The 23,916-nt window shown below is 41.2% G+C and overlaps 2 protein-coding genes across 5 annotated transcripts in view; both read right to left on the bottom strand.

The window, feature by feature from the left end:
* The window catches only part of UBAP1 (ubiquitin associated protein 1), an 85,120-nt gene that overhangs the window by 37,283 nt on the left and 23,921 nt on the right, over positions 1-23,916 (bottom strand). Inside the window, exon 1 of one of the 4 annotated variants that reach the window (XM_025432388.3) lies at positions 18,522-18,663. The exons of 2 other annotated variants lie outside the window; for them this stretch is intronic. The gene's annotated coding sequence lies outside the window, so the exon portion shown is untranslated. Of the gene's footprint in view, positions 1-18,521; positions 18,664-23,916 lie in introns of those variants that run through there. One more of the 4 variants, XM_025432389.3, reaches the window with a different exon arrangement.
* LOC112649877 (40S ribosomal protein S15a-like) lies at positions 1,606-4,732 on the bottom strand. The gene has a single exon (XM_049091873.1). It carries the CDS (start codon positions 4,689-4,691, stop codon positions 4,245-4,247), a length of 447 nt encoding a protein of 148 aa, XP_048947830.1. The 5' UTR covers positions 4,692-4,732; the 3' UTR covers positions 1,606-4,244.

Raw genomic sequence — 23,916 nt, 5'->3', positions numbered from 1 at the left:
GACCTGAGCTGAAGGCAGATGCTTAACTGAGCCATCCAGGTGCCCCTGATCAATTTTGAATTATAAATTAGGCACAGTAAGAAATAAACAATAAAATAGAGCAATTACAACAACATACTATAATAAATTATGTGAATGTGGCCCCTAAATGTTTTACTGTACTATACTCCCCCTTCTTATTATCATGCAAGATGATAAAATGACTGTGTGATAAAGTGAGGTGAGTTACATAGGCATTGTGACGTACCATTAGGCTACTGCTGACCTTCGGATGATATACCAGAAGGAAGATCATCTGCTTCTGTGAAGTTTATACTGTTTGTTCCCTGGTACTACACAATGTTCCCTTTGGGGTATGAGTACTCAAATTTGGTGAACAAGGCTCTATTAGTTTTTTGTTTCCATGGGGAAAACCATTCAGATTTCACGTGACTCCAAAAGTCAGAATGATGTAATGTACTGAGTCTGAAGACTGCTGGAAGAACAGAAAAATTATGTGTGATTATTCCTCTCAGATATTTAGCTTCTTCATGTAAAAATACAAATTAACCAATTATATTGTATTGGCTACTTGTAGAGTGAAATAGGGTTATTAGTGTTAAATAGTAAGCATTTTCTTTTTTAAAAAGTGGGTGTGGACTGTGTGTATTTACTGAGTCATAGATTCAACAAGTGATTACATGTGTTTATGTGCTCTCAAAACTAAGAATATGAAGGAAGTCTTCTGGTATTTTTCTTACATGAGAACATAAAAGCCACAAGTCTACAGTTATAAAAGAATATATCCAGACCCTTAATTCTGAAAAAAGTTGTCAGAGATGATTTGTTCCAGGCTTCTCATTTTATAGAAGCAGTCCTGAATTTTTTTCCCCCCAAAGGTTTTGAAGGCTCTAAACCATCCCAAATTGATGGAAGAATTAAGGCTAGAACTCATATTTTTAACTGTCTAGGATGCTCTTTTCTCTCTTATAGACTCTTTTTTTAAGATTATATTTATTTGAGAGAGAGAGTGTGCACAGAGGGAGAAGCAGATTCCTCACTGAGCAGAAAGCCCAATGTGTGGCTCAATTCCAGGACGCTGAGATCATGACCTGAGCCAAAAGCAGACGCTTAACCAATTGAGCCACCCAGACGCCCCTCTCTTATATTCTGGCATAAACTATGATGTGATTTTTTAAAAAGCTGGGGAGGATATGACATTTTTGGTTCAGTTACTTCTTGAAATTACTGTTCCCCCAATGTTAATTCACAATTTAAAGAACTGAGGTGGGATGCCTGGGTGGTTCAGTGGTTGAGCGTCTGCCTTTGCCTTACGGTGTGATCCTGGACTACCAGGATGGAGTCTTGCATCGGGCTCCCTGCAGGGAGCCTGCTTCTCCCTCTGCCTATGTCTTTGCCTCTCTGTGTCTCTCATGAATAAATGAATAAAATCTTAAATAAAATAAAATAATAAAATAAAATTAAAAAAAAAAGCAAAACTGAGGGGAGCCTGAGTGGCTCAGTCAGTTAAGGGGTTGACTCAATTGATTTCAGCTGAGGCTCTATGCTGCCCACAGAGTCTGCTTAAGATTATCTATCTCCCTCTCTCTCTGTTCCTCCCTCCACTCTCATGTGTGCACTCTCCCCCTCTCTCTAAAATACAAATAAAATCTTTTTAAATATTGGGTAGCCTGGGTGGCTCAGCAGTTTAGCACCGCCTTCAGCCCGGGGCCTATTCCTGCAGACCCGGGATCGAGTCTTGCATCAGGCTCTCTGCAAGGAGCCTGCTTCTCCCTCTGCCTGTGTGTCTCTGCCTCTCTCTCTCTATGTGTCTCTCATGAATAAATGAAATATTTAAAAAATATATATTTTTAAATATTTAAAAATAAACAAAACTGATCATATGTTCATATGTACAGGAAAAAATATAGTACAGAACTTCCTCAACTTATGATGAAGTTACATCTCAATAAACCTACCATAAATTGAAAAAAATCTTTCTTTTTTAAATCTTATGTCAAAAACACATTTAATATACCTAAACTACTGAACACCATAGCTTAGCCTAGACTACCTTAAATGTGCTCAGAATACTTACATTAGCTTACATATGGGCAAAATAATATAACAAAGTCTATTTTATAATAAAGTGTTGAATATTTCATGTAATTTATTGAATACTATACTGAAAGTAAAAATCAGCTGTATAGGTACAAATTGGTTATAAGGTATCAGCTATTTACCCTCATGGTCACATGACTGAGAGCTTCCACTGGTTACTACTACTGCCCAGCATCATAAGAGTATCATATCACATACAGCTAGCCTGGGAAAAGATCAAAATTCAAAGTACAGTTTCTACTGAATGCATACTGCTTTCGTATCATAAAGTCAAAAAGTTATAAATTGAACTATTATAAGTATTGGATAATATAAGTATCATATTATCTGTATGTATACAGATACACAGGATTCACTACAATCCAAAGTTTCAGGCATCCACTGGGAGTCTTAGAATATAACCCTTGCAGATTAGGGAGGACTACTGAACACAAAAGAATCTTGCTTCTGTATTTTACAACTGAAAAACCCTAATATGAAAAAAAGGGGGGGGGCACACCTGGGTGGCTCAGTGGTTGAGCATCTGCCTTTGGCTCAGGGCATGATCCCAGAGTTCCGGGATCGAGTCCCATATCAGGCTTCCTGCATGGAGTCTGCTTCTCCCTCTGTCTGTGTCTCTGCCTCTCTCTCTCTATGTGTGTGTGTGTGTGTGTGTGTGTGTCTCATGAATAAATAAATAAAACCTTTTAAAAAGTTAAAAAAAGAAAAACCCTAATATGAAATAATTTATAATAAAAAGACACAAAAAGCACACAGATCTTTTAATTAATCTCAGTTGCTTTAGGTATCTATTAGGTAAGCATCTATCAAAATGAGTCAAAATTTACCTCTGATAACAAAACTCAAGGGTGCCTGGATGGCTCAATTGGTTCAGTTGTGTCTATCTTCAGCTCAGGTCATGATCCTGGGGTGCTGGGATCAAGCCCATGTTGAGCTCCCTACTCTGTGAGGAGACTGCTTCTCCCTCTCTCTCTGCCCATCCACCCCCCTCCTGCTCATGCTCACTCTCTCTCTCTCAAGCAATTAAATAAATCTTGGGGAAAAAATATATTCTTCTTACCAATAAAAAGATTAACAATATAAGAAATTACATTAAATGATACAATGGAATGAATCTAAAAAGGGTTATAATAAAGATTAATAATACGACAACAGTTACTCCCTAGGTTTACTAGCACCTCGTCACCTTCCTAAATCTTATTTTAATAAGAGTACTTCCACATTTCAATGGCTTATACTTACTCTAAGGAACAAAAAAAGGTGGTACCATAAGCCCATGACCTATAGTAAGAAATCCATACATCTTTATGCTGACATAATTATGAATCCTTGGCAATCAAAGAAAAGCCTCTATAAACACATAAGATTTAATTTCAACATACTAATATACTAAATCTTTCATAACTCTCCTGGAAAATAATCAAAACTCTACCATCCACCATAGAATAAGAAAATATTCCACTAAGTCTCTTCTCTCACCATCACATGAAGTTCAAAAAAGTTTTAAAAAGAATGAGGATACTAGTGTACAGTATTTTGGACTAAAAGAAAGAAAAAAAAATCACAGCACACTACAAAAACTTCAACATAGTAGACTATGTCTGTTTTATAAAACATAGATACTACCTTTTCACAACCATGTTGAACAAAGATACAAATCATACCAGGTCACTGGAACAAAGTTATTTAAAAATAATATATCCCCCCCAAAAAATAATATATCCCAGTGTCTAACTAGAATTACCAACTGGAATTACCATAAATATAATTTATTGGTTTGCTCCACCACAGAAGCAAAAACTTTTGTCAAAATGTTTAAGAAATTTCAAATATAAAAAGTTTAACACATGGAACATATATAATACAGAATTACTTCCAATATAAATATAAGTATAAATCTTATAATCTCTCATCTCCCAAAACAATTTTTTTTCCATTGAGGCATTTTATTTGCACGTATGAATTACATCCCTAGAAAAAGAATCCCAGGGATCCCTGGGTGGCGCAGCGGTTTGGCGCCTGCCTTTGGCCCAGGGCGCGATCCTGGAGACCCGGGATCGAATCCCACATCAGGCTCCCGGTGCATGGAGCCTGCTTCTCCCTCTGCCTATGTCTCTGCCTCTCTCTCTCTCTCTCTGTGACTATCATAAATAAATAAAAATTAAAATAAAAAAAAAAATAAAAATAAATAAAAAAAAAAAGAAAAAGAATCCCAGGATTTTCCCTCCTGTGTGTTTTCGTCTTGCTTCTTCGTGGTCCATGATGCCAGCTGAGGTTGTCAGTACAATGAAACCAAACTGGCGGTATGGGAGCAGGTTATTCTGCCATTCTTCTAGATCTTTTGGTTGTACATCAAATCTGGGGCTGATCACTCCACACTTGTTTAACCTGCCTGTGAGGTTCACAACAATTTTCCCAGCTCTGTGATCATCAATGATTTCAAATTCGCCAATGTAACCATACTTCATCATCACAGTGAGAAATCGGACGATGACTTTGGAGCATGGCCTGATAAGAACCTGGTGCTTGCCTCTCTTTTCAGCATTGTTGATGCTCTTGAGAGCATCTGCCAGGACGTTCATGCGCACCATTGTGGTGGCTCAGAGCGATGGCGGAAAGAGTCCCAAAACAATTTTATGAACTCTATAATACAATGCACAAATTACCCAACTATGCACAAGCAAATTAACTTACCTAATATGTTAAGTACTGTACAGTATTTTCAGGAAACTGAAATATTGGCACTGTAAGCAACACAGGCAGTTTGGAAACCTGTCTGTAGCACAACAAAGCCACAGCTGGCCAGCCCCACCTTAAAAATCAGGCCACTACTGACTTCAAATAACAAAGCATCAATTCTTTTCTAAATAATAAGTAAGAAGGGGTACCTGGGTGGCTCAGTTGGCTGGGGGTCTGGCTTTGGCTCATGATCTCAGGGGTCCTGGGATGGAGCCTCAGTCAGGCTCTGCACTCAGTTGGGGGACTGCTTGTCCCTGTGTCCCTCCCCAGACTCATACTCTCTCTCAAATGGATAAAATATTTAAAAATAATAATTAAAAAACAAGAGAGAAATAAAACCAAACAGTGATTTTTTTTTAAGATTTTATTTATCTGAGAGCGAGAAAGAGAGCACCAGTGTGGGGAGGGGAAAGAGGGAGAAGAGGACTCCCTGCTGACCAGAGAGCCCAATGCAGGATTCGATCCTAGCACCCTGGGATCATGACCTGAGCTGAAGGCAGACATTTAACCAACTACCCAGGTACTCCAAAAGGTGATTGTTTAAAAAGGTTAATTACATTGATAAACCCCCTAGGCAAGGCTCACTAGAAGAAAAAAAAAAAAAAACCTATTGTTATCAGAAATGAAAGATAGTACAGATCTTACAAATATTAAAACAGTACCACATCAAAACAATTTTATAAAAACAAAAAACAATTTTATGCCAAGTCTGGCAATTTAGCTGAAATAAACCAATTTCCTTTTTTTTTTTTTTTTAAAGATTTTACTTATTTATTCATGAGAGATAGAAGTAGAGACTTAGGCAGAAGGAGGGATCCCTGGCGGTGCAGCGGTTTGGCGCCTGCCTTCGGCCCAGGGCGCGATCCTGGAGACCCAGGATCGAATCCCACGTCGGGCTCCTGGTGCATGGAGCCTGCTTCTCCCTCTGCCTGTGTCTCTGCCTCTCTCTCTCTCTATCTCTCTCTCTGTGACTATCATAAATAAATTTTTTTTAAAAATTTAAAAAAAAAAAAAAAAAAGACTTAGGCAGAAGGAGAAGCAGGCTCCCTGCAGGGAACCCTGATGTAGGACCCAATCCCAGGATCCCGGGACCATGACCAGAGCTGAAGGCAGACAGACACTCAACCACTGAGCCACCCAGGTGTCCCTCTTTTTTTTTTTTTTTTTTTTTTTTTTTTAAGTAACCAATTTCTAGGGGCACCTAGATGGCTCAGTAGGTTAAGTGTCCAACTCCTGATTTCGGCTCAGGTCATGGTCTCATGGTCATGAGATGAAGCCCCATGTGTGGCTCCACACTGAGCATGGAATCTGCTTAAGATTTTTTCTCTCGGGATCCCTGGGTGGCGCAGTGGTTTAGCGCCTGCCTTTGGCTCAGGGCGCGATCCTGGAGACCTGGGATCAAATCCCACGTCGGGCTCCCGGTGCATGGAGCCTGCTTCTCCCTCTGCCTATGTCTCTGCCTCTCTCTGTGTGTGTGTCTCTCATGAATGAATAAAATCTTAGGAAAAAAAAGAAAAAGAAAAAGGAAACTCAGGACCCAGACTGCTTTACTGGTGAAATCTTCGAAACACCTAAGGAAGAAACAACACTAATTCTATACAAACTCTTCCAGAATATTGAAGTGGAGGGAATACTTCCCAACTCATTCTATAGAAACATTAAAGAAACATTACCTTGATACCAAAACAGCCAAAGATATTACAAGAAAATTACAGAATATCCCTCATGAACATAAATGCAGAAATTCAACAAAATTTAAGCAACTCAAACCCAACAATATGTAAAAAGTATAATATATCATGATGAAGTGCGGTTTTTCCGAGAAACACAAGATTGGTTAAATATATCTTTTTTTATTTATTCATGATAGACAGAGAGAAGCAGAGACACAGGCAGAGGGAGAAGCAGGCTCCATGCCGGGAGCCTGACGCAGGACTCGATCCCGGGTCTCCAGGATGGCGCCCTGGGCCAAAGGCAGGTGCCAAACCGCTGGGCCACCCAGGGATCCCTGGCTAAATATATCTTAAAAAAAAAAAAAAAAAAAAAAAAGCAATGTAATCCACCATATTAACAAACAAAAGAGAAAAATTTTTTAATTTTTTTTCAAAAGAGAAAAATTATACGATCTCAATGAACACACAAAGAACAAAACTAACAAAATCTAATACCCATTCCCAAAAAAAGTCTCAGCAAGCTAAGAATAGAAGGAAACTTCCTCAATCGATAAAGGCCATCTATTAAAAAAAAAAACCTACAGTTCACATCATACCTAATGTTAAAAGACATGGGATCCCTGGGTGGCGCAGCGGTTTAGCGCCTGCCTTTGGCCCAGGGCGCGATCCTGGAGACCCAGGATCAAATCCCACATCGGGCTCCCGGTGCATGGAGCCTGCTTCTCCCTCTGCCTGTGTCTCTGCCTCTCTCTCTCTCTCTGTGTGTGACTATCATAAATAAATAAAAATTAAAAAAAAAAAAAGACATTCTACTTAAGTTCAGGAATAAGGCAAGGGTGTCCACTTTTATCACATTTATTCAACATTGTATTAGAGGTTCTAGCCAGTGTAGTAAGAAAATTAAGTAAAAGGCATCCAGTTGGGAAAAAAACATGTACAACCTGTCTGTATTCATAGACAACATGGTCTATAGAAAATCTGGTGGAGTCTATAAAAAAAGTACAAGACTAATACAATAGTTGAGCAAGGTTGGAGGCTATAAGATCAACACAGAATAATCAATTGCATTTTTATATACTAGCAGTGAACATTCAGAAATTAAAATTTTAGGGGTGCCTGGGCAGCTCAGTTGGTTAAGCACTGACTCTTAATTCTGGCTCAGGTCATGATCTCAGAGTTGTGAGATCAAGCCCAACGTTGGGCTCCACCCTGGGCATGAAGCTGCTTAAGATTCCCTCTCTCTCTGTCTACGGCCATACCACCCTGAACGCGCCCGATCTCGTCTGATCTCGGAAGCTAAGCAGGGTCGGGCCTGGTTAGTACTTGGATGGGAAGATTCCCTCTCTCCCTCTCCCTCTGCCCCTCTTCCTATTCACAAGCACACAGCCTCTCTTTAAAAAAAAAAAAAAAAAAAAAAAAGAGAGAGAGAGAGAGAGAGAGAGAAATTAAATATTTAAAAACCACCATTTACAAAAGTACCAAGAAGTATGAAACAGTCAGGAATATATCTGACAAAAAATGTACAAGACCTGCACAATAAAAATTACAAAACCCTGCTGAGAGAAATATGAGACCACCTTAGTCTGTTGGGGCTGCTACAACAAAATACTGCAGACTTAAATGGCTTATCAACCGTAGAAATGTATTTCTCACAGTTCTGGAAGGTAGGGAAGTCCAAGATCAAGGAACCAGCAGATATGGCATCCAATTAGAGCCTGCTTCCTGGCTCACTGACAGCTGTCTTTTCGCTATAACCTCACACGGCCGTAAAAAGGGACAAGGGAGTTCTCTGAGGCCTCTTTCATAAGGACATTAATCCTAGTCATAATGGTTCCTCCTTCATAACCTAATTACCTTCCAAAGGCCTGACCTTCAAATCCTATCACACTGGAGATAGATTTCAACATATGAATTTGGGAGATACATAAACTTTCAGTCTACAGCAAAGACCAAAATAAATGGAGAGAGAAACCATGTTCATAAATTTTAACACCCAATACTGTTAATATTATCAATTCTCCCCAATTTAACCTACTGATTCAATATAATCCCAAACAAAATACTAGCAGGGTTTTTGTAGATATTTTGAAAACCTAATTGTAAAATTCATACACAAATGAAAAGGACCTAAACAGCCAAAACAACTTTGAAAAACTTTCTGATTTCTAAATTTATTATACAACTACAGTAGTCAAGAAGTGTGATGTTGGCATAAAGACAAATAGATCATGACGCCTGGGTGGCTCAGCGGTTGAGCATCTACCTTTGGCTCAGAGCATGATCCCAGAGTCCGGGGATGGAGTCCCACTTCAGGCTCCTTGAGTAGAGCCTGCTTCTCCCTCTGCCCGTGTCTCTGCCTCTCCCTCTCTGTATCTCATGAATAAATCGATAAAATTAAAAAAAAAAAAAGACTTTATTAATTTATTCATGAGAAACACAAAGAGAGAGGCAGAGACACAGGCAAAGGGAGAACCAGGCTCCCTATGGGGAGCCTGATGTGGGGACTCCATCCCAGGACCCCAGGTTCATACTTTGAGCCAATAGTAGATGCTCAACCACTGAGCCACCCAGGCACTCCAATAATGGATATTTCGAATGGTGGGTGGGTTACAAGCAATTTTTACTTTTCCTTTTTACGTATCTCCACATCCTGAGTTTTCAAAGTAAACTATATATTACATATTCCAAACAATAAAATTTAACTTTTTAGATTCCTAAATGATTACAAGTTGAAACAAATAAACCTAACTATACATAAAATTAAAGATCACACACAGAATATTATTTCAAGTTGACTTTCAGAACTTGGTATTCTAACTGCATAATTGTATAGTATGTTCCAAATATTAAGAACTATAAAAATTTTAATTTTTTTGTTAGCAATAGTATCAGTATTACTATTTTAAAACCATTTTATTCTATGTCCAATATGGTAAATAATTATGTTTATATTGTAAGGAACCAAGACTTTACGTAAGAGAGAAAAAAGACAAGTATGATATTAAAGAAATAAAAACCCCATAGTTCTTAAAACTAAACTATAAAAATCACTATGAACTTGTGATTCTCGGGCAGCCCGAGTGGCTCAGCAATTTAGCATCACCTTCAGCCCAGGGCATGAGCCTGGAGACCCGGGATCGAGTCCCACGTCAGGCTCCTTGCATGGAGCCTGCTTCTCCCTCTGCCTGTGTCTCTGCCTGTGTGTGTGTCATGAATAAGTAAATAAAATCTTAAAAAATAAAATATTTTTAAAAAAAAATTTTTAATATAAAAATGTTTGTTGGGGGATCCCTGGGTGGCTCAGTGGTTTAGCACCTGCCTTCGACCCAGGGCACGATCCTGGAGTCTCGGGATCGAGTCCTGCATCGGGCTTCCTGTGTGGGGCCTGCTTCTCCCTCTGCCTGTGTCTCTGCCCCTCTCTCCCTGTCTCTCATGAATAAATAAATAAATAAAATCTTTAAAAAAAAAAAAAAAAAGGTTTGTTGAAGCAAAGACAGTATTGATGAGCATCCCTGGCACCCACATTCTGAGCTCTTGATATTAGTTCTGCATTCATTCTTGGAGAATGGATCCCTGTGTGGCTCAGCGGTTTAGCACCTGCCTTCGGCCCAGGGCATGACCCTGGAGTCCCAGGACTGAGTCCCCCATCAGGCTCCCTACATGGAGCCTGCTTCTCCCTCTGCCTGCGTCTCTGCCTCTGTGTGTGTGTGTGTCTCTCTCTCATGAATAAATAAATCTTAAAAAAAAAAATTATTGGAGAAATGGTCATTTTCAGATGTACAGGAAGAATTTATAAGATTAACCCGGGCCATTTGTTGTATATGAAAGAAATCTTTCAAAGATTTAAAGCTCATAGAACACTTGGTTGGATCAATTTGGAAGAGCATGTGACTCCTAATCTTGGGGTTGTGAGTTCAAAGCCCATGTTAAGTGCAGAGATGACTTAAATAAAACTTAAAAATATATATTTTTAGTTCCTGCCAAATACCTACCAACTTGATCAAAAATGAAACTTGTAGATCAAAAAGAATGACTATAGATAGAGCATGTGACTCTTGATCTCAAGGTTGCAAGTTCAAGCCCCGGGTATACAGATTACTTAAAAATCTTTCTTTTTTAAAGATTACTTAAAATCTTAAAAAATGACTATAAGGTTTCAAACACATGGTATAAATTCACAAGTTTATGATAATACTCAAAGAAAAGATCCTTAGAAAACCAACAGCTGGGGCACCTGGGTGGCCCAGACAGTTGGTCATCTGCCTTTGGCTCAGGTCATGATCTCAGGGTCCTGTGATCCAGGCCCATGTCAGGTTCCCTGCTCAGTGAGGAGTTTGCTTCTCCCTCTGCCCCTGCCCCACAACTCATGCTCATCTCTCTCTAATAAACAAAATCTTTAAAGGAAACCAACAGTCAAAAAAGGGAGGGGGGGGGGAATCCCTGGGTGGCGCAGCGGTTTAGCGCCTGCCTTTGGCCCAGGGCGTGATCCTGGAGACCCGGGATCGAATCCCACGTCGGGCTTCCGGTGCATGGAGCCTGCTTCTCCCTCTGCCTGTGTCTCTGCCTCTCTCTCTCTCACTGTGTGCCTATCATAAATAAAATAAAATAAAATAAAAAATTAGAAAGAAGGGAGGGGGGGCACCTAAGTGGCTCAGTCAGTTAAGTGTCCAACTCATAATCTCAACGCAGGTCTTTATCTCAGAGTCATGAGTTCAAGCCCCACGCTGGGCTCCACACTAGGTGTGGATACTTTAAAAACGAACAAACAAACCTGTTACCAGAAGAGATGACTGTTATACTAACTCTACTCTGAAATTGGTTAATTAAAAGAATGAAGCATTCATTCTCCTTTCCTTTTTTATTGTTTTTTATTTTAATTCCAGTATAGTTAACATAGTGTTTATAGCAGCTTCAGGTATACCATATAGTGATTCAACAATTCTATACTCAGTGGTCCTCATAGTTAAGCGTATTCATCCACTCTTTTCAATAGGAACTACACTTCAGCATAAGCCTGCTGCTGACAGAAAGCTCTTTAGACGAGAATAGTACCTCAAAAACATAAATATAACAGAAATAGCATGATGATACAATTTGACAACTTACTAATTAAGTTAGTAATTTGACAACTTACTAACTAATTAACTGATTCAAGTATCATCAGTGGATACTAAACTATTAGGACAAGATGCCTGGGTGGCTCAGTGGTTGAGCATCTGCCTTTGGCTCCGGGCATGATCCCACAGTTCCAGGATCGAGTCCCATATCAAGCTCCCTGCATGCAGCATGCTTCTCCCTCTGCCTTCGTCTCTACCTCTCTCTCTCTCTGTGTGTCTCTCATGAATAAATAAATAAAATTTTTTAAAAAAATAAACAATTAGGTCAAGATTAACGGGGAATATTATAAAAGAAGGATCAGGCTGACACCGTCTAAACACAACTAGAATCACTAAAAGTGGGGCAACCATTCATTATATATCTCCCAGTGTGATACAAAAGGAAGTACAGAACACCATTTGTGTGGTAACTGTTCCCCCCACCATCAAAAAATAAAAATAAAAAACATGAATTAAATCAAACTTCTAACCATTAGTTTACAGAAGAGAGAAGTAAAAATAAATAAATAAAACCCACAAGAATGCACAGATACTGAACACAGCATACCTACATGAGAAATGCCCTGGTTTCTTCAATGAATCAATCACACGAAAAAGGGGTAATTATCATGTAATTAAATGTCTTAGACATGAAAGCCAAATAAGTGATAAATATGGGGCAGCCCCGGTGGCGCAGCGGTTTAGCGCCGCCTGCAGCCCGGGGCATGATCCTGGAGACCCTGGATCGAGTCCCACATCGGGCTCCCTGCATGGAGCCTGCTTCTCCCTCTGCCTGTGTCTCTGCCTCTCTCTCCCTCTGTGTCTCTCTCATGAGTGGATAAATAAAACCTTTAAAAAAAAGAAAGTGATAAATATGGACCTTATTTGTTTTTTTAAAGATTTTATTTATTCATGAGAGATACGGAGAGAGAGAGACAGGCAGAGACACAGGCAGAAGGAAAAGCAGGCTCCATGCAGGGAGCCCAATGTGGGACTCTATCCCAGGACTCCAGGATCACGCCCCAGGCCGAAGGCAGGTGCTAAACCCCTGAGCCACCCGGGGATCCCTATGGACCTTATTTGAACTGTGAATGGAGCAAATCGCTTTTAAAATGACACTTTTAAGATTTGAGAGAGACAGAGCATGTGTGAAAGCATGAGTGGGAGGGACAAGAGAGACAGAGAATTTTAAGCAGACTGCACTGAACACAGAGCCTAACTTGGAGCTCAATCCGATGACCCTTAGATAACCTGAGCCAAAACCAAAAGTCAGACACTTAATCAACTGTGCTACCCAATGCCCCTAAAGTGACACTTTTAAGACAAGAGAAATTTTAATATGGATAGCATTAGATTATAAAGAATTACTAATAACTTTTCGATGTGATAATAGCATGGTGGGTGGCTATGTTTTAAAAGCAAAAAAAACCTTATCAGAGGTTCATAATGTATTCACAGGAAAGTTTGAGATTTGCTTTATTTTTTTTAAGACTTTATTTATTCATTCATGTGAGACATGGGGGAGGGGGGTAGGCAGAGACATAGGCCGAGGGAGAAGCAGGCTCCCCGCAAGGAGCCCACTGTGGGACTCAATCCGGATCCCAGGATCACAACCTGAGCCAAAGGCAGACCCTCCACCACTGAGCCACCCAGGGGTCCCAAGATTAGCTTTAGAATACTTCAGGCCTTGGGGTGCCTGGATGGTTCAGTCAGTAGAACATGCAACTATTGATCTCAGGATCCTGAGTTTGAGCCCCACTTTGAGGGTAGAGGTTACTTAAAACAGTTAAAAAAAACTTGGGGTGCCTGGGTGGCTCGGTTAGTTGGCTGGATCCAGGCATCCAACTGGATTTCAACTCAGGTCATCATCTCGGGGTCGTGGGATCAACCCCACATCAGGCTCTGCACTCAGGAGTCTGCTTGGGATTCTCTCTCCCCCTTCTCCCACTGCCCCCCGCCCCGAACTCTTTCTCTCTAAAGTAAATAAATCTTAAATAATTTTTTTTAAGTATGCCTAGCAGAGAAGGGTTTCCTAAATGACAGAAAAAGCATAAACCATAAAAAAACGAAAATTTCAATTCATTAAAATTATGAACTTTTCAAGGTGCCTGGATGACTCAGTCAGTTAAGCATGTGCCTTCGGCTCAGGTCATAGACCCAGGGTCCTGGGATTGAGGCCTTTGTCAGGCTTCCTGCTCAGTGAGCAGTCTGCTTCTCCCTCTTCCTTTGCCCCTTCCCTTGCTCCTGCATGCGTGCGCGCTTTCTCTCTCTCAAATAAATAAATAAAATCTTTAAAAAATTGATGAACTTTTCTCACCAAAAGACTATGAAGAGATGAAGTCACAAATCGAGAGCAGATATTTGTAGCCTATTAGTTAACAAATTAGTATACAAAATTATACATAAAAATGTCTTAAAAGTCAATCAAAAAAGGAGAAACTCAAAATAGGCAAAGAACCTGAATATACACTTCACCAAAGAAGCACAAATAACCAATGAACATACGAAAAGATGCTCAACTTAAGGAAATGCTAATAAAACAAAATAGATACCATTTCAAGCCCACTAGATTTAGAAAAAAAAATTAAAAGTCTGACAATATCAAGTGTTGTGGAGGAAGTGAGGAAACCAAAACACATACTGCTGGCTCTTGACTCAGTAACCACAAGATGCACAATTACCATAAGCCAATTCAGTGACTCAACCACTAGAAGTGTTTGGTAAGCAATTAAGCAACTGATAATGACCAATTCAGAATTATGAGACACATGCAGACTACTGCCAAATACAAATTTGGGTCCTTAAAGAACTGAATCCGACCTGACTCAGCAATACAAATAAGAAAACTTTTAGTCTCTTATCCAGTTTATCCAGTTTATTTTGTTAAGTACAAAATATTCAGGTATTCATTTCCTCCTAGAATACTAATGACATCTTGACTACAATTTTAATGAACTATTTATCATTCCAGTTACACTATTACAAAGAGAACATGTAGTTTAAAAAGGCATTATTTTTAAAATAGTGGTTATACCTTAAATTCATTTGCTAGGAATTGGAATGACCCTGTGACTACCTAAGAGGGACAAAAGTGCAACAGTTATAGTTTGATCACTGAAGTTTAACAAATTCAAGTCCAAATTTAGACTCTACCGTTTTAGATCTGTAACCTTAAATTACTCAACTTCACTGATCCTCAATTTCCTCAACAGGTAAAAAGCATGTGTATCACAACCTGCCTACCTAATCACATTGCAAAGATGAAGAGATTATGTAAAGTGCTTAACAATGCCCCACCTCATTAGCATAAGTCCAGTTTTAGCACCTTTCCCTTTGAAAATCTTGCTACTCTCACCTAAAATTATTTTTTATTTGTTTTAATATTTGATTTATTTATTCATGAGAGACACAGAGAAAGAGAGGCAGAGACATAGGCAGATGGAGAAGCAGGCTCCATGCAGGGAACTTGATGTGAGACTCGATCCTGGGACTCCCGGATCACGCCCTGAGCCAAAAGCACATGCCCAACCGCTGAGTCACCCAGGCGTCCCTCACCTCAAATTTTTATTTTTTTTTTCACCTCAAATTTTTAAAGCATAAAATTACAACTCTCAATTCATAGGAAAATATTACTCTTAATTCAAGTTATTTCCAATATTACAAAATTGTCCAGTACAGTTTAGAAGAAGAATACCCTACTTCTTCCTCTACCAGAAAGGCTTTCCTAAATTAAATTCTGGAAAAGACGACAGATTTTCACTTAATCTTTATGATATAGAAGCAGGGTTGCCCAAGCTATGCCAAAATCTAAACTCAGTTGATTTCTAAAATTCAAGGTTTTTTTGATTCTAAGAAAAATCTTTTTTTTTTTTTTTTAAGGGGGAGACTTAAGCTGGAGCCCCATGCAAGGCTCAATCACACCACCCTGAGATTATGTCCTGAGTCAAAATGGAGTCAGCTGCTTAACCAACTGAGCCACCCAAGTACCCAGAAAAAGCTATTTAATATTTAAGGTACCACATACTAACTTTTGCATTTCTTGAAAAAGCCTGTCTAAAGAAAATCACCTGATTAATAATGAGTTTATGGTACTGGGGGTTTTTTTTGGGGGGGAGGTTGGTTTGCTTGTAGAAAAAAAAGTTTACACCCAAAATAATCTCCATGTTGGGACACCTGGGTGGCTCAGCGGTTGAGCATCTGCCTTTGGCTCAAGGTGTGATCCTGGAGTCCCAGGATAGAGCCCCACATCAGGCTCCCTGAATGCAGCCTGCTTCTTCCTCTGCCTTGTGTGTCTGTCTCTCTCTTTCTGTGTGTCTCTCATGAATAAATAGTCTTAAAAAAAAAAAAAGAAATCATCTCCATGTTAAAAACTTCAAAACAGGGGCACCTGGGTGGCTAGTCAGTTAAGCATCTGCCTTCAGCTCAGGTTGTGATCCCAGGGTCCTGGAATGGAGCCCTGCATCGAGTTCCCTGCTAAGCGGGGAGTCCGCTTCTGCTTCTCCCTCTCCCTCTACTGCTCTCCCCTATGGAGTCCCAGGATCAAGTCCCACATCAGCCTTCCTGCTTGGAGCCTGTTTCTCCCTCTCCCTCTGCCTATGTCTCTGCCCCTCTCTCTCTCTCTCTCATGAATAAAATCTTTAAAAGGAAGGAAGGAAAGAAAGAAGGGAGGACGGACACACAAGATAAAGTGACATTGCCCAGTCTAAGAAATGTGAACAGCTATTGATAAGAACTGTCTACAGACTTAATTAATATTATCACATCAGGATACTGTTACAGTCGTCTTGGAAATCAAAATAAAAAATAAAATTTTTCAGGGGCATCTAGCTGGCTGAGTCAGGAGAGCATGATCTTGGGGTTGTGAGTTCGAGCCCCATATTGCTTGTAGAGATTATTTTTAAGAAATAAAAAAATATTTCAATAAAAGTAACTTTAAAAATATTTCAGATACACATAAAATATGTCATGATGAAGCATTGAGTCAAAGAAAAATTGAGGAAATTCTTATACCCACACAGTTTAATTTTCCTCCATTGTCTTCATTTCTAAAGTAACACTTTTCCTTCCAATGAGGGATAGCAAGTTAGTAAGTTAGAGAAACATTAATTTTCCCCTTTCCATAATTAGAATGACTCTTAATGGAACAGACAGCAGTCAATAAATGTTGAACAAACAGGTAACAGAGAGACGCCTGGGGGCCTCAGTGGTTGAGGGCGTGATCCTGGAGTCCCAGGATCGAGTCCCACATCTGGGCTCCCTGAATGGAGCCTGCTTCTCTCTCTGCCTGTCTCTGCCCCTCTCTCTCTCTCTGTGTCTCTCATAAATAAATAAAATCTAAAAAAAAAAAAAAAAAAAAACAAAACAAAACAGGTAACAAAGACTGAATAAGACAGATTAAAAATAAAAATTTAATTTATAAAACTCCACTTAATAGGTTAATGCAGAAAATGTAGTTCTTTTAGGCTCTGAATATTTCATATTCTTTGTTATAAAATAATACATAAACTTTCAGTCTAACAAGTTTAGGACATTAACTATAAAGAACTAGATAGCTAGGGCACCTGGGTGGCTCAGTGGGTGAGCATCTGCCTTCAGCCCACGTGGTGACCCCGGAATTCTGGAATCAAGTCTTGCATCGGGCTCCATGCATGGAGCCTGCTTCTTCCTCTGCCTGTGTCTCTGCCCCCCCACCCCCCACCCCCGCTCTGTCTCTCATGAATAAATAAAATATTACAAAAAAAACCACCTAACAATCACTAAATACTAAACGCCCTGTCTTCCCCCATCTAATGTGACAAAATTCCAAAGAGAAACATCCTATCTATTCAATTTCCCAAATGCTAATAACTAAAACTTAGGAAAGAGAAAACAATAATAAGTAGGGTTAGAACACAAAATATTTAATAGTTAACAAAATTACGAAATCTGGTTTTCTAACACTCTATGGTGTTTATTTTATCTTTTTAAAAAGATTTTATTTATTTATTCATGAGAGATACAGACTGAGAAAGAGACATAGGCAGAGGGAGAAGCAGGCTCCATGCAGGGAGCCCGATGTAGGACTCGATCCTGGGATCCAGGATCACACCCTGAGCCAAAGGCAGACGCTCAACCACTGAGCCACCCAGGCATCCCACTCTCTGGTGTTTAAAAACACAAATTTTTATTCCAGCTTGATATAAAATGTATTTTCATTTTCAAGAGGCTAGTCTGGAAACAAGTATGTGTGGAGACAACCAAAGGTCAGAGATCCCTGACAGAAATCACATAAATGAAAAGTAACTTGAGGTTCCACAATAAAGATTTGGGACTGTTTCTGAGGCCCAGGTGGGCTGCATGGCTAAGTCCCCACCCAAGAAATAAACAAAAGAGGCAAGATAAACACACTGGAGAAGGTCAGACAACGTCAAAGACACCCCAAAGACCCCCTCACCCTGGCTCCGGTGTCCTCCCATTCTCCCTAATCTCAACGCCTCACGGAGAAGTAAATCTGCATCTCACTTCCCCAACTCACCCTCAACTCCCGATCACTTGCCTTCTTTACTAAAACCTGGGTCCATTTCCCCGAAATCCTCTAATTCCCACCGAGCTCTCACTCCAGCCAGATACACATCTACCGCGCCTGTCTTTCAGTAAGGTATTAGTCCCCTTAATCCGAACTCATTTTTCCCGCATCCCATCTGCCTTCCGCCCCTTCAACTCTGGTCCCCTCACTCCGACCTTTCTCCCAGAATCCTCCCCAAGTCACGGATCTCTGGCCCCTTCTGCCTCCCACCCCCTCAACTATAGCTCCTTTCTTCCCGCTCGGCCTCCAACCTCCTCCCAGGGAATCCTCTCCCATCCGTCTCCCGGTACCGGTCCCCTCCCCCAACTCCGCCCCTCTCCCACTTCTCCCAGCGGGAGGCCCCCTCACCTGAACACCGCTGCCGCTAATGTCCCAGAACCCGAAAGGTGCTGGCGTCGGACGGCCTCCCAGGCTCGGTCCCCGCTGAGCTCCTGACGGCCCCTAGGGAGAGCGAACGCCACCACCTCCAACTCTGCCCGCCTCGGGCCAGGCCGTCACCGTAGCCACCGCCAGTGCCACAGCCGCCATGTTGAAGTCCTACTTCCCTCCTCCTTCCCCTCACCGCTCCGCCCCCTAGGGCGTCTGACGTCATGGCGTCGCGCTCCACCCTCCTTGGGCCAATGGGAGGAGCCGACGGTGACGTAGCTAATCTCTCTCGTACTGCCCAACTCTAGTTGCCTGGACCGCTGCAGTTGGAGCGGATGGACTTTGCTGACCTAAAGAAAGGGAAAGGGGCGGGGGAGGCTACTGAGAGGGTAAGGCGTAGAGGCTGGAGAAGCAGCCCAGGCGAGAACCTGAGAGGCTAGAATCTCCAAAGGACGCACAAAGACTTCATAATGAGACCTATTTGGGAATCAGAATGTCTGGCTTTTGGTCCCCGATCAGTGATCTGGTACAAGTCCTATTCTTTCTGGGTCTCATTTTCCCCATTTACAAAGATTGGTTAGAAGGTGACCTCTAAGTCTCCCTCCAATTGTGACATCCAGCGCTTTAAACTAGGTAATCCAATCCCAAACATTTACTGCCTTCTGCATTTTTTTGTCTCTTGGAGTCAGGTGCATAGAAGATTCATAACTGCATGAGATGAATCTTTGTTCCCAAAAGTTCCTACTTGGTGAGAGAAATTGAAGCATTAACAGTTAACTCCAGGAAAAATCAGAGTGATAATGGCCTAACAGGTGCATTAATTACTATGGAAAAATTGGCTTTTGGCTAAGGGATTAGGAAAGATTTACATCTCTACACTTTCTAGGTACATAATGATAGTGTACACTGAGGGAGCCTGGGTGACAGAATCGGTTAGGCGTCTGCCTTAGGCTTAGGTCATGATCCGAGAGTCCTGCAAGGAATCTGCTTCTCCCTGGGGGCCCCCCACTTGCGCTTGAGCTCTTTGTCTCTGTCAAATGAGTAAATAAAATCTTTTAAAAATAACAAAAAGAATGTGTACACTCTCATGCCTAATTCTTCAGCCCTGTTTTCTCTTCAGAAATCCAGAGAATAGGGGGATCCCTGGGTGGCGCAGCGGTTTAGCGCCTGCCTTTGGCCCAGGGCGCGATCCTGGAGACGCGGGATCGAATCCCACGTCGGGCTCCCGGTGCATGGAGCCTGCTTCTCCCTCTGCCTTTGTCTCTGCCTCTCTCTCTCTCTCTCTCTGTGTGACTATCATAAATAAATAAAAATAAAAAAATTAAAAAAAAAAAAAAAGAAATCCAGGGAATAGGGCAGCCCCGGTGGCTTAGCGGTTTAGCGCCAACTTCGCCCGGAGTGTGAGTGTGGTCCTGGAGACCCAGCATCGAGACCCGCATCAGGCAACCTGCATGGAGCCTGCTTCTCCCTCTGCCTCTCTCTCTCTCTCTCATGAATAAATAGATGGAATCTTAAAGAAAAAAAAAAAAAAGAAGAAGAAGAAAGAGATCCAGAGAATATTTGTACTTTGAAGGGTACTATGAAAGAAGATGGGTGTTCCAGTAGGGGGAAGATAACGTAAGCAGAAAATAGCAAATCATCTATTCTGGACTATTTGCATACTTAATTCAATAAATAATGGGCAGCCACTGGTTTGTGGAAGAGCAATGAGCTGAATAAAACTCTTCACTAAGAGAATTAAAATGGTAGCGGTGAATAAAATGAACTGGAGACTACATGGCAGACTTCTGCAGTAACAGATTCATGCCTGAACTAATGCAGAGACAGCAGGAACACCTGGGTGGCTCAGTGGTTGAGCGTCTACCTTCAGCTCAGGGCGTGATCCCAGGACCTGGGATCAAGTCCCACATCGGATTCCTTGCAAGAAGCTTGCTTCTCCCTCTGTCTCTGCCTCTCTCTCTCTCTCTCTCTCTCTCTGTCTTTCATGAATAAAATAAAATCTTTAAAAAAAAAAAAAAGCAGAAACAGCAGATGGAGACTAGGGGATAAACTAAACCAAGATTTAGGGGATTGACTCAACAACACTCCCATGTGAAGACCTGCTACATGAGAGAATAAATCATAAAGAAGAAAAACCAAGTTCTGGGGCAGGGGGTGGGTGTTTTTAACAGAAACAAGAAAGAAGTAAGGTTTACTGAAGTGTCACAGGAGGTAATAATGAGTTCAGCTGTCCAAATTAAGATGATGCCAAATTTTCGGGAGAGATGTTCAGGTGAGAATGTGAGTTTAGAAATCAGAAAGAGGGACACCTGGGTGGCTCAGAGGTTGAGCATCGTGCCTTTGGCTCAGGGTGTGATCTCAGGACCGGGATTGAGTCCCACATCAGGCTCTCTGCATGGAGCCTGCTTCTCCCACTGCCTGTGTCTCTGCCTCTCTGTCTCTTGTGAAAAAATAAATAAAATCTTAAAAAAAAAAAAAAAAGAAATCAGAAAGAGGTAAGGAGTACACATGTGTGATATACTGATACTCCTTGAGCAATTAAAATTTTCATTGATCATTCAACAAGCATTTACTCAGTGCTGGTAGTATAACAAGCAGTGTCCTATGCACTGGGAATATGGCAGCATATAGAAGAGACTCCCCACCTCAAAAATAAAAAAAAAAATCCTGTTCTCACAGAGTTTATATTCTAGAGGAAAATGACTAATAGTAATGGTGAGAAGTGTTAAGAAGAAAAAAATCAAGGAAAGGAGATAGAATGCATCCATGATTGAAATTTATAAAGGATGGCCAGGGAAAGGTGACATCTGAGTAAAGACCTGAAGGAAGTGAAATATTTGCAGATATCTAGGAAAAGAAAATGCCAATCCAAGGGAACACAGTACAAAGGCCCTGAGATGGAAGTTCACCTTCTATGGTCTAGGAACAGTGAATGGAATGGAGTGAGCAAAGAGAATGGTGGGAGATGAAGCCAGAGAAAAAACAGGGGACTGAATCACATAGGGTCCTATAAATCTTTTTAAGGATTTTAGCTTTTATTCTAAGATAGCTGAAAGCCATTGGAGAGTTGTAAGCAGAGAAGGAAAATGACCTAACTTTTTAGCAGGATCATTTTAGCCACTACACTGAGCATAAGCTTAAGAAGGACAAGGTTTGGGGGATCCCTGGGTGGCTCAGTGGTTTAGCACCTGCCTTCGGCCCAGGGCATGATCCTGGAGTCCCGGGATCGAGTCCCACGTCGGGCTCCCTGCATGGAGCCTGCTTCTCCCACTGCCTGTGTCTCTGCCTCTTTCTCTCTGTGTCTCTCATGAATAAATAAATAAATAAATAAATAAATAAATAAATAAATAAATAAATAAATAAATAATATTTTTATTTTTATTTTTTATTTTTATTTTTTTTAATAATATTTTTAAAAAAGAAGAAGAAGGACAAGGTTTGGGGTGCTTGGGTGACTCAGCAGTTGAGCATCTCCCTTGGACTCTGGGTGTGATCTAGGAGTTCTGGGATCCAGTCCCACATCGGGCTCCCTACAGAGAGCCTGCTTCTCCCTCTTGCCTATATCTCTTCCTTCTCTCTGTGTCTCTCATGAATAAATAAAATCTTAAAAAAAAAAAAAAAAAAGAAGAAGAAGAAGGTAGACCATTTAGAGATTATTGCAGTAATCCAAGCAGGAAATGATAGTCCTAGGTAGTACTGTAGAATTGTAGTAGCACTGACGGTGATTAGAAATGGCTAGGAAAAAAAAAAAAAAAAAGAAATGGCTAGGATTCGGCAGCCTTGGTGGCTCAGTGGTTTAGCGCTGACTTCAGCCCAGGGTGTGATCCTGGAGACCCAGGATTGAGTCCCACGTCAGGCTCCCTGCATGGAGCCTGCTTCTCCCTCTGCCATTCTCTGTGTGTGTGTGTGTGTGTGTGTGTGTGTCTCATGAATAAATAAATAAAATCTTTAAAAAAAAGAAATGGCTAGGATTCTGAGTACATTTTGAAGGTAGAGCCGTAAAAATTTGTTCACAGATTAGATGCACAGTGTGAAGAAATGAAAGGACTCATGGATGACTTTAAGATTCTTTTTTTAAGGGACGCCTGGGTGGCTCAGCGGTTGAGACTCTGCCTTTGGCTCAGGGCATGATCCTGCGGTCCTGGGATCAAGTCCCACATTGGGCTCCCCACAGGGACCCTGCTTCTTCCTCTCCCTGTGTCTCTGCCCGTCTCTCTCTCTGTCTCTCTGTCTCTCATGAATAAATAAATAATAAATCTTAAAAAAAAGATTATTTTTTTAAGATTTTACATATTTATTTATGAGAGACACAAAAAGAGAGGCAGAGACACAGGCAGAGGGAGAAGCAGGCTCCATGCAGGGAGCCCGACATGGGACCCGATCCCGGGACTCCAGGATCATGCCCTGGGCCGAAGGCAGGTGCTAAACCACTGAGCCACCCAGGCATCCCTGACCTTAAGTTTTTTTACCTCAGTCAAATTCTTGCAAGTCTGTCTAGAAGAATGGAAAATAGGATTAAAATTAACCCTCTGGAACACTGACAAATAGGGCATGGGAAGAGGAAGCAGAGAAAGAATGGAAAAATGGTGACTAGAGAAGTAGAAAAGGAGGGGCACCGGGTGGTTCAATGGTTGAGCAGCTGCCTTCAGCTCAGGTCATGATCCCAGGGTCCTGGGATTGAGCTCCCCACATCAGGCTCCCTGCAGGGAGCCTACTTCTCCCTCTGCCTGTGTCTCTGCCTCTCTCTCTGTCTCTCATAAATAAATAAGTAAATAAATAAATAATCTTTTTAAAAAAATAAAAGGGAGAAGTAGAAAAGGAATCAGAAGACTATGGTGCCATGGCGGATTAGGAAGGGAAAACCTTTGGAGGGCTGGGCCTGTGCCTTTAAGAGTAGACCTCCCTGAAACCAGAGGCTAGCCTCCTTCATCAGATAAGGACTTGTGAGATTTCCCCACCAGCCTCGGTTTTTCCTCTTCCTTCCTACTTTAGGTGGGAATCAGGTTTCTGACCATCCACTTCTGGTCCAGCCTGATGTCTCCTATTCCCCCATGGACACAACCCTTTCTTAAGAAATGGAAATGAGGTAAGAAACAAAAACTTCACCTTTCTAAGGGTGACTCATACTTGACAGTTTCCAGGTGTGACTCCCAATGGCAATTCTCTTTGGGTCCGGAAGAAGCTGAACAGGATACCCGTCCTCTACTACCCCTGCCCAAAGTCTTTCCTTCCCAGTGTATCTAGACAGTGCCAGCACCAGCTAGCCTAGAAGTGGCACTCCAAGCCGAAGGCACCAGCTTGCACTCCTCCCATTTCTCCTCTTCTTTCTCCCCTCCTTCATACACTAGGCTTTTGGTATGGATCTAAAAGCAGAGAT

This window comes from Canis lupus, chromosome 11 (genome assembly GCF_003254725.2).
Source record: "Canis lupus dingo isolate Sandy chromosome 11, ASM325472v2, whole genome shotgun sequence".
Classification (NCBI taxonomy): domain Eukaryota; kingdom Metazoa; phylum Chordata; class Mammalia; order Carnivora; family Canidae; genus Canis; species Canis lupus.
This window is presented reverse-complemented; position numbering and strand designations above follow the sequence as displayed.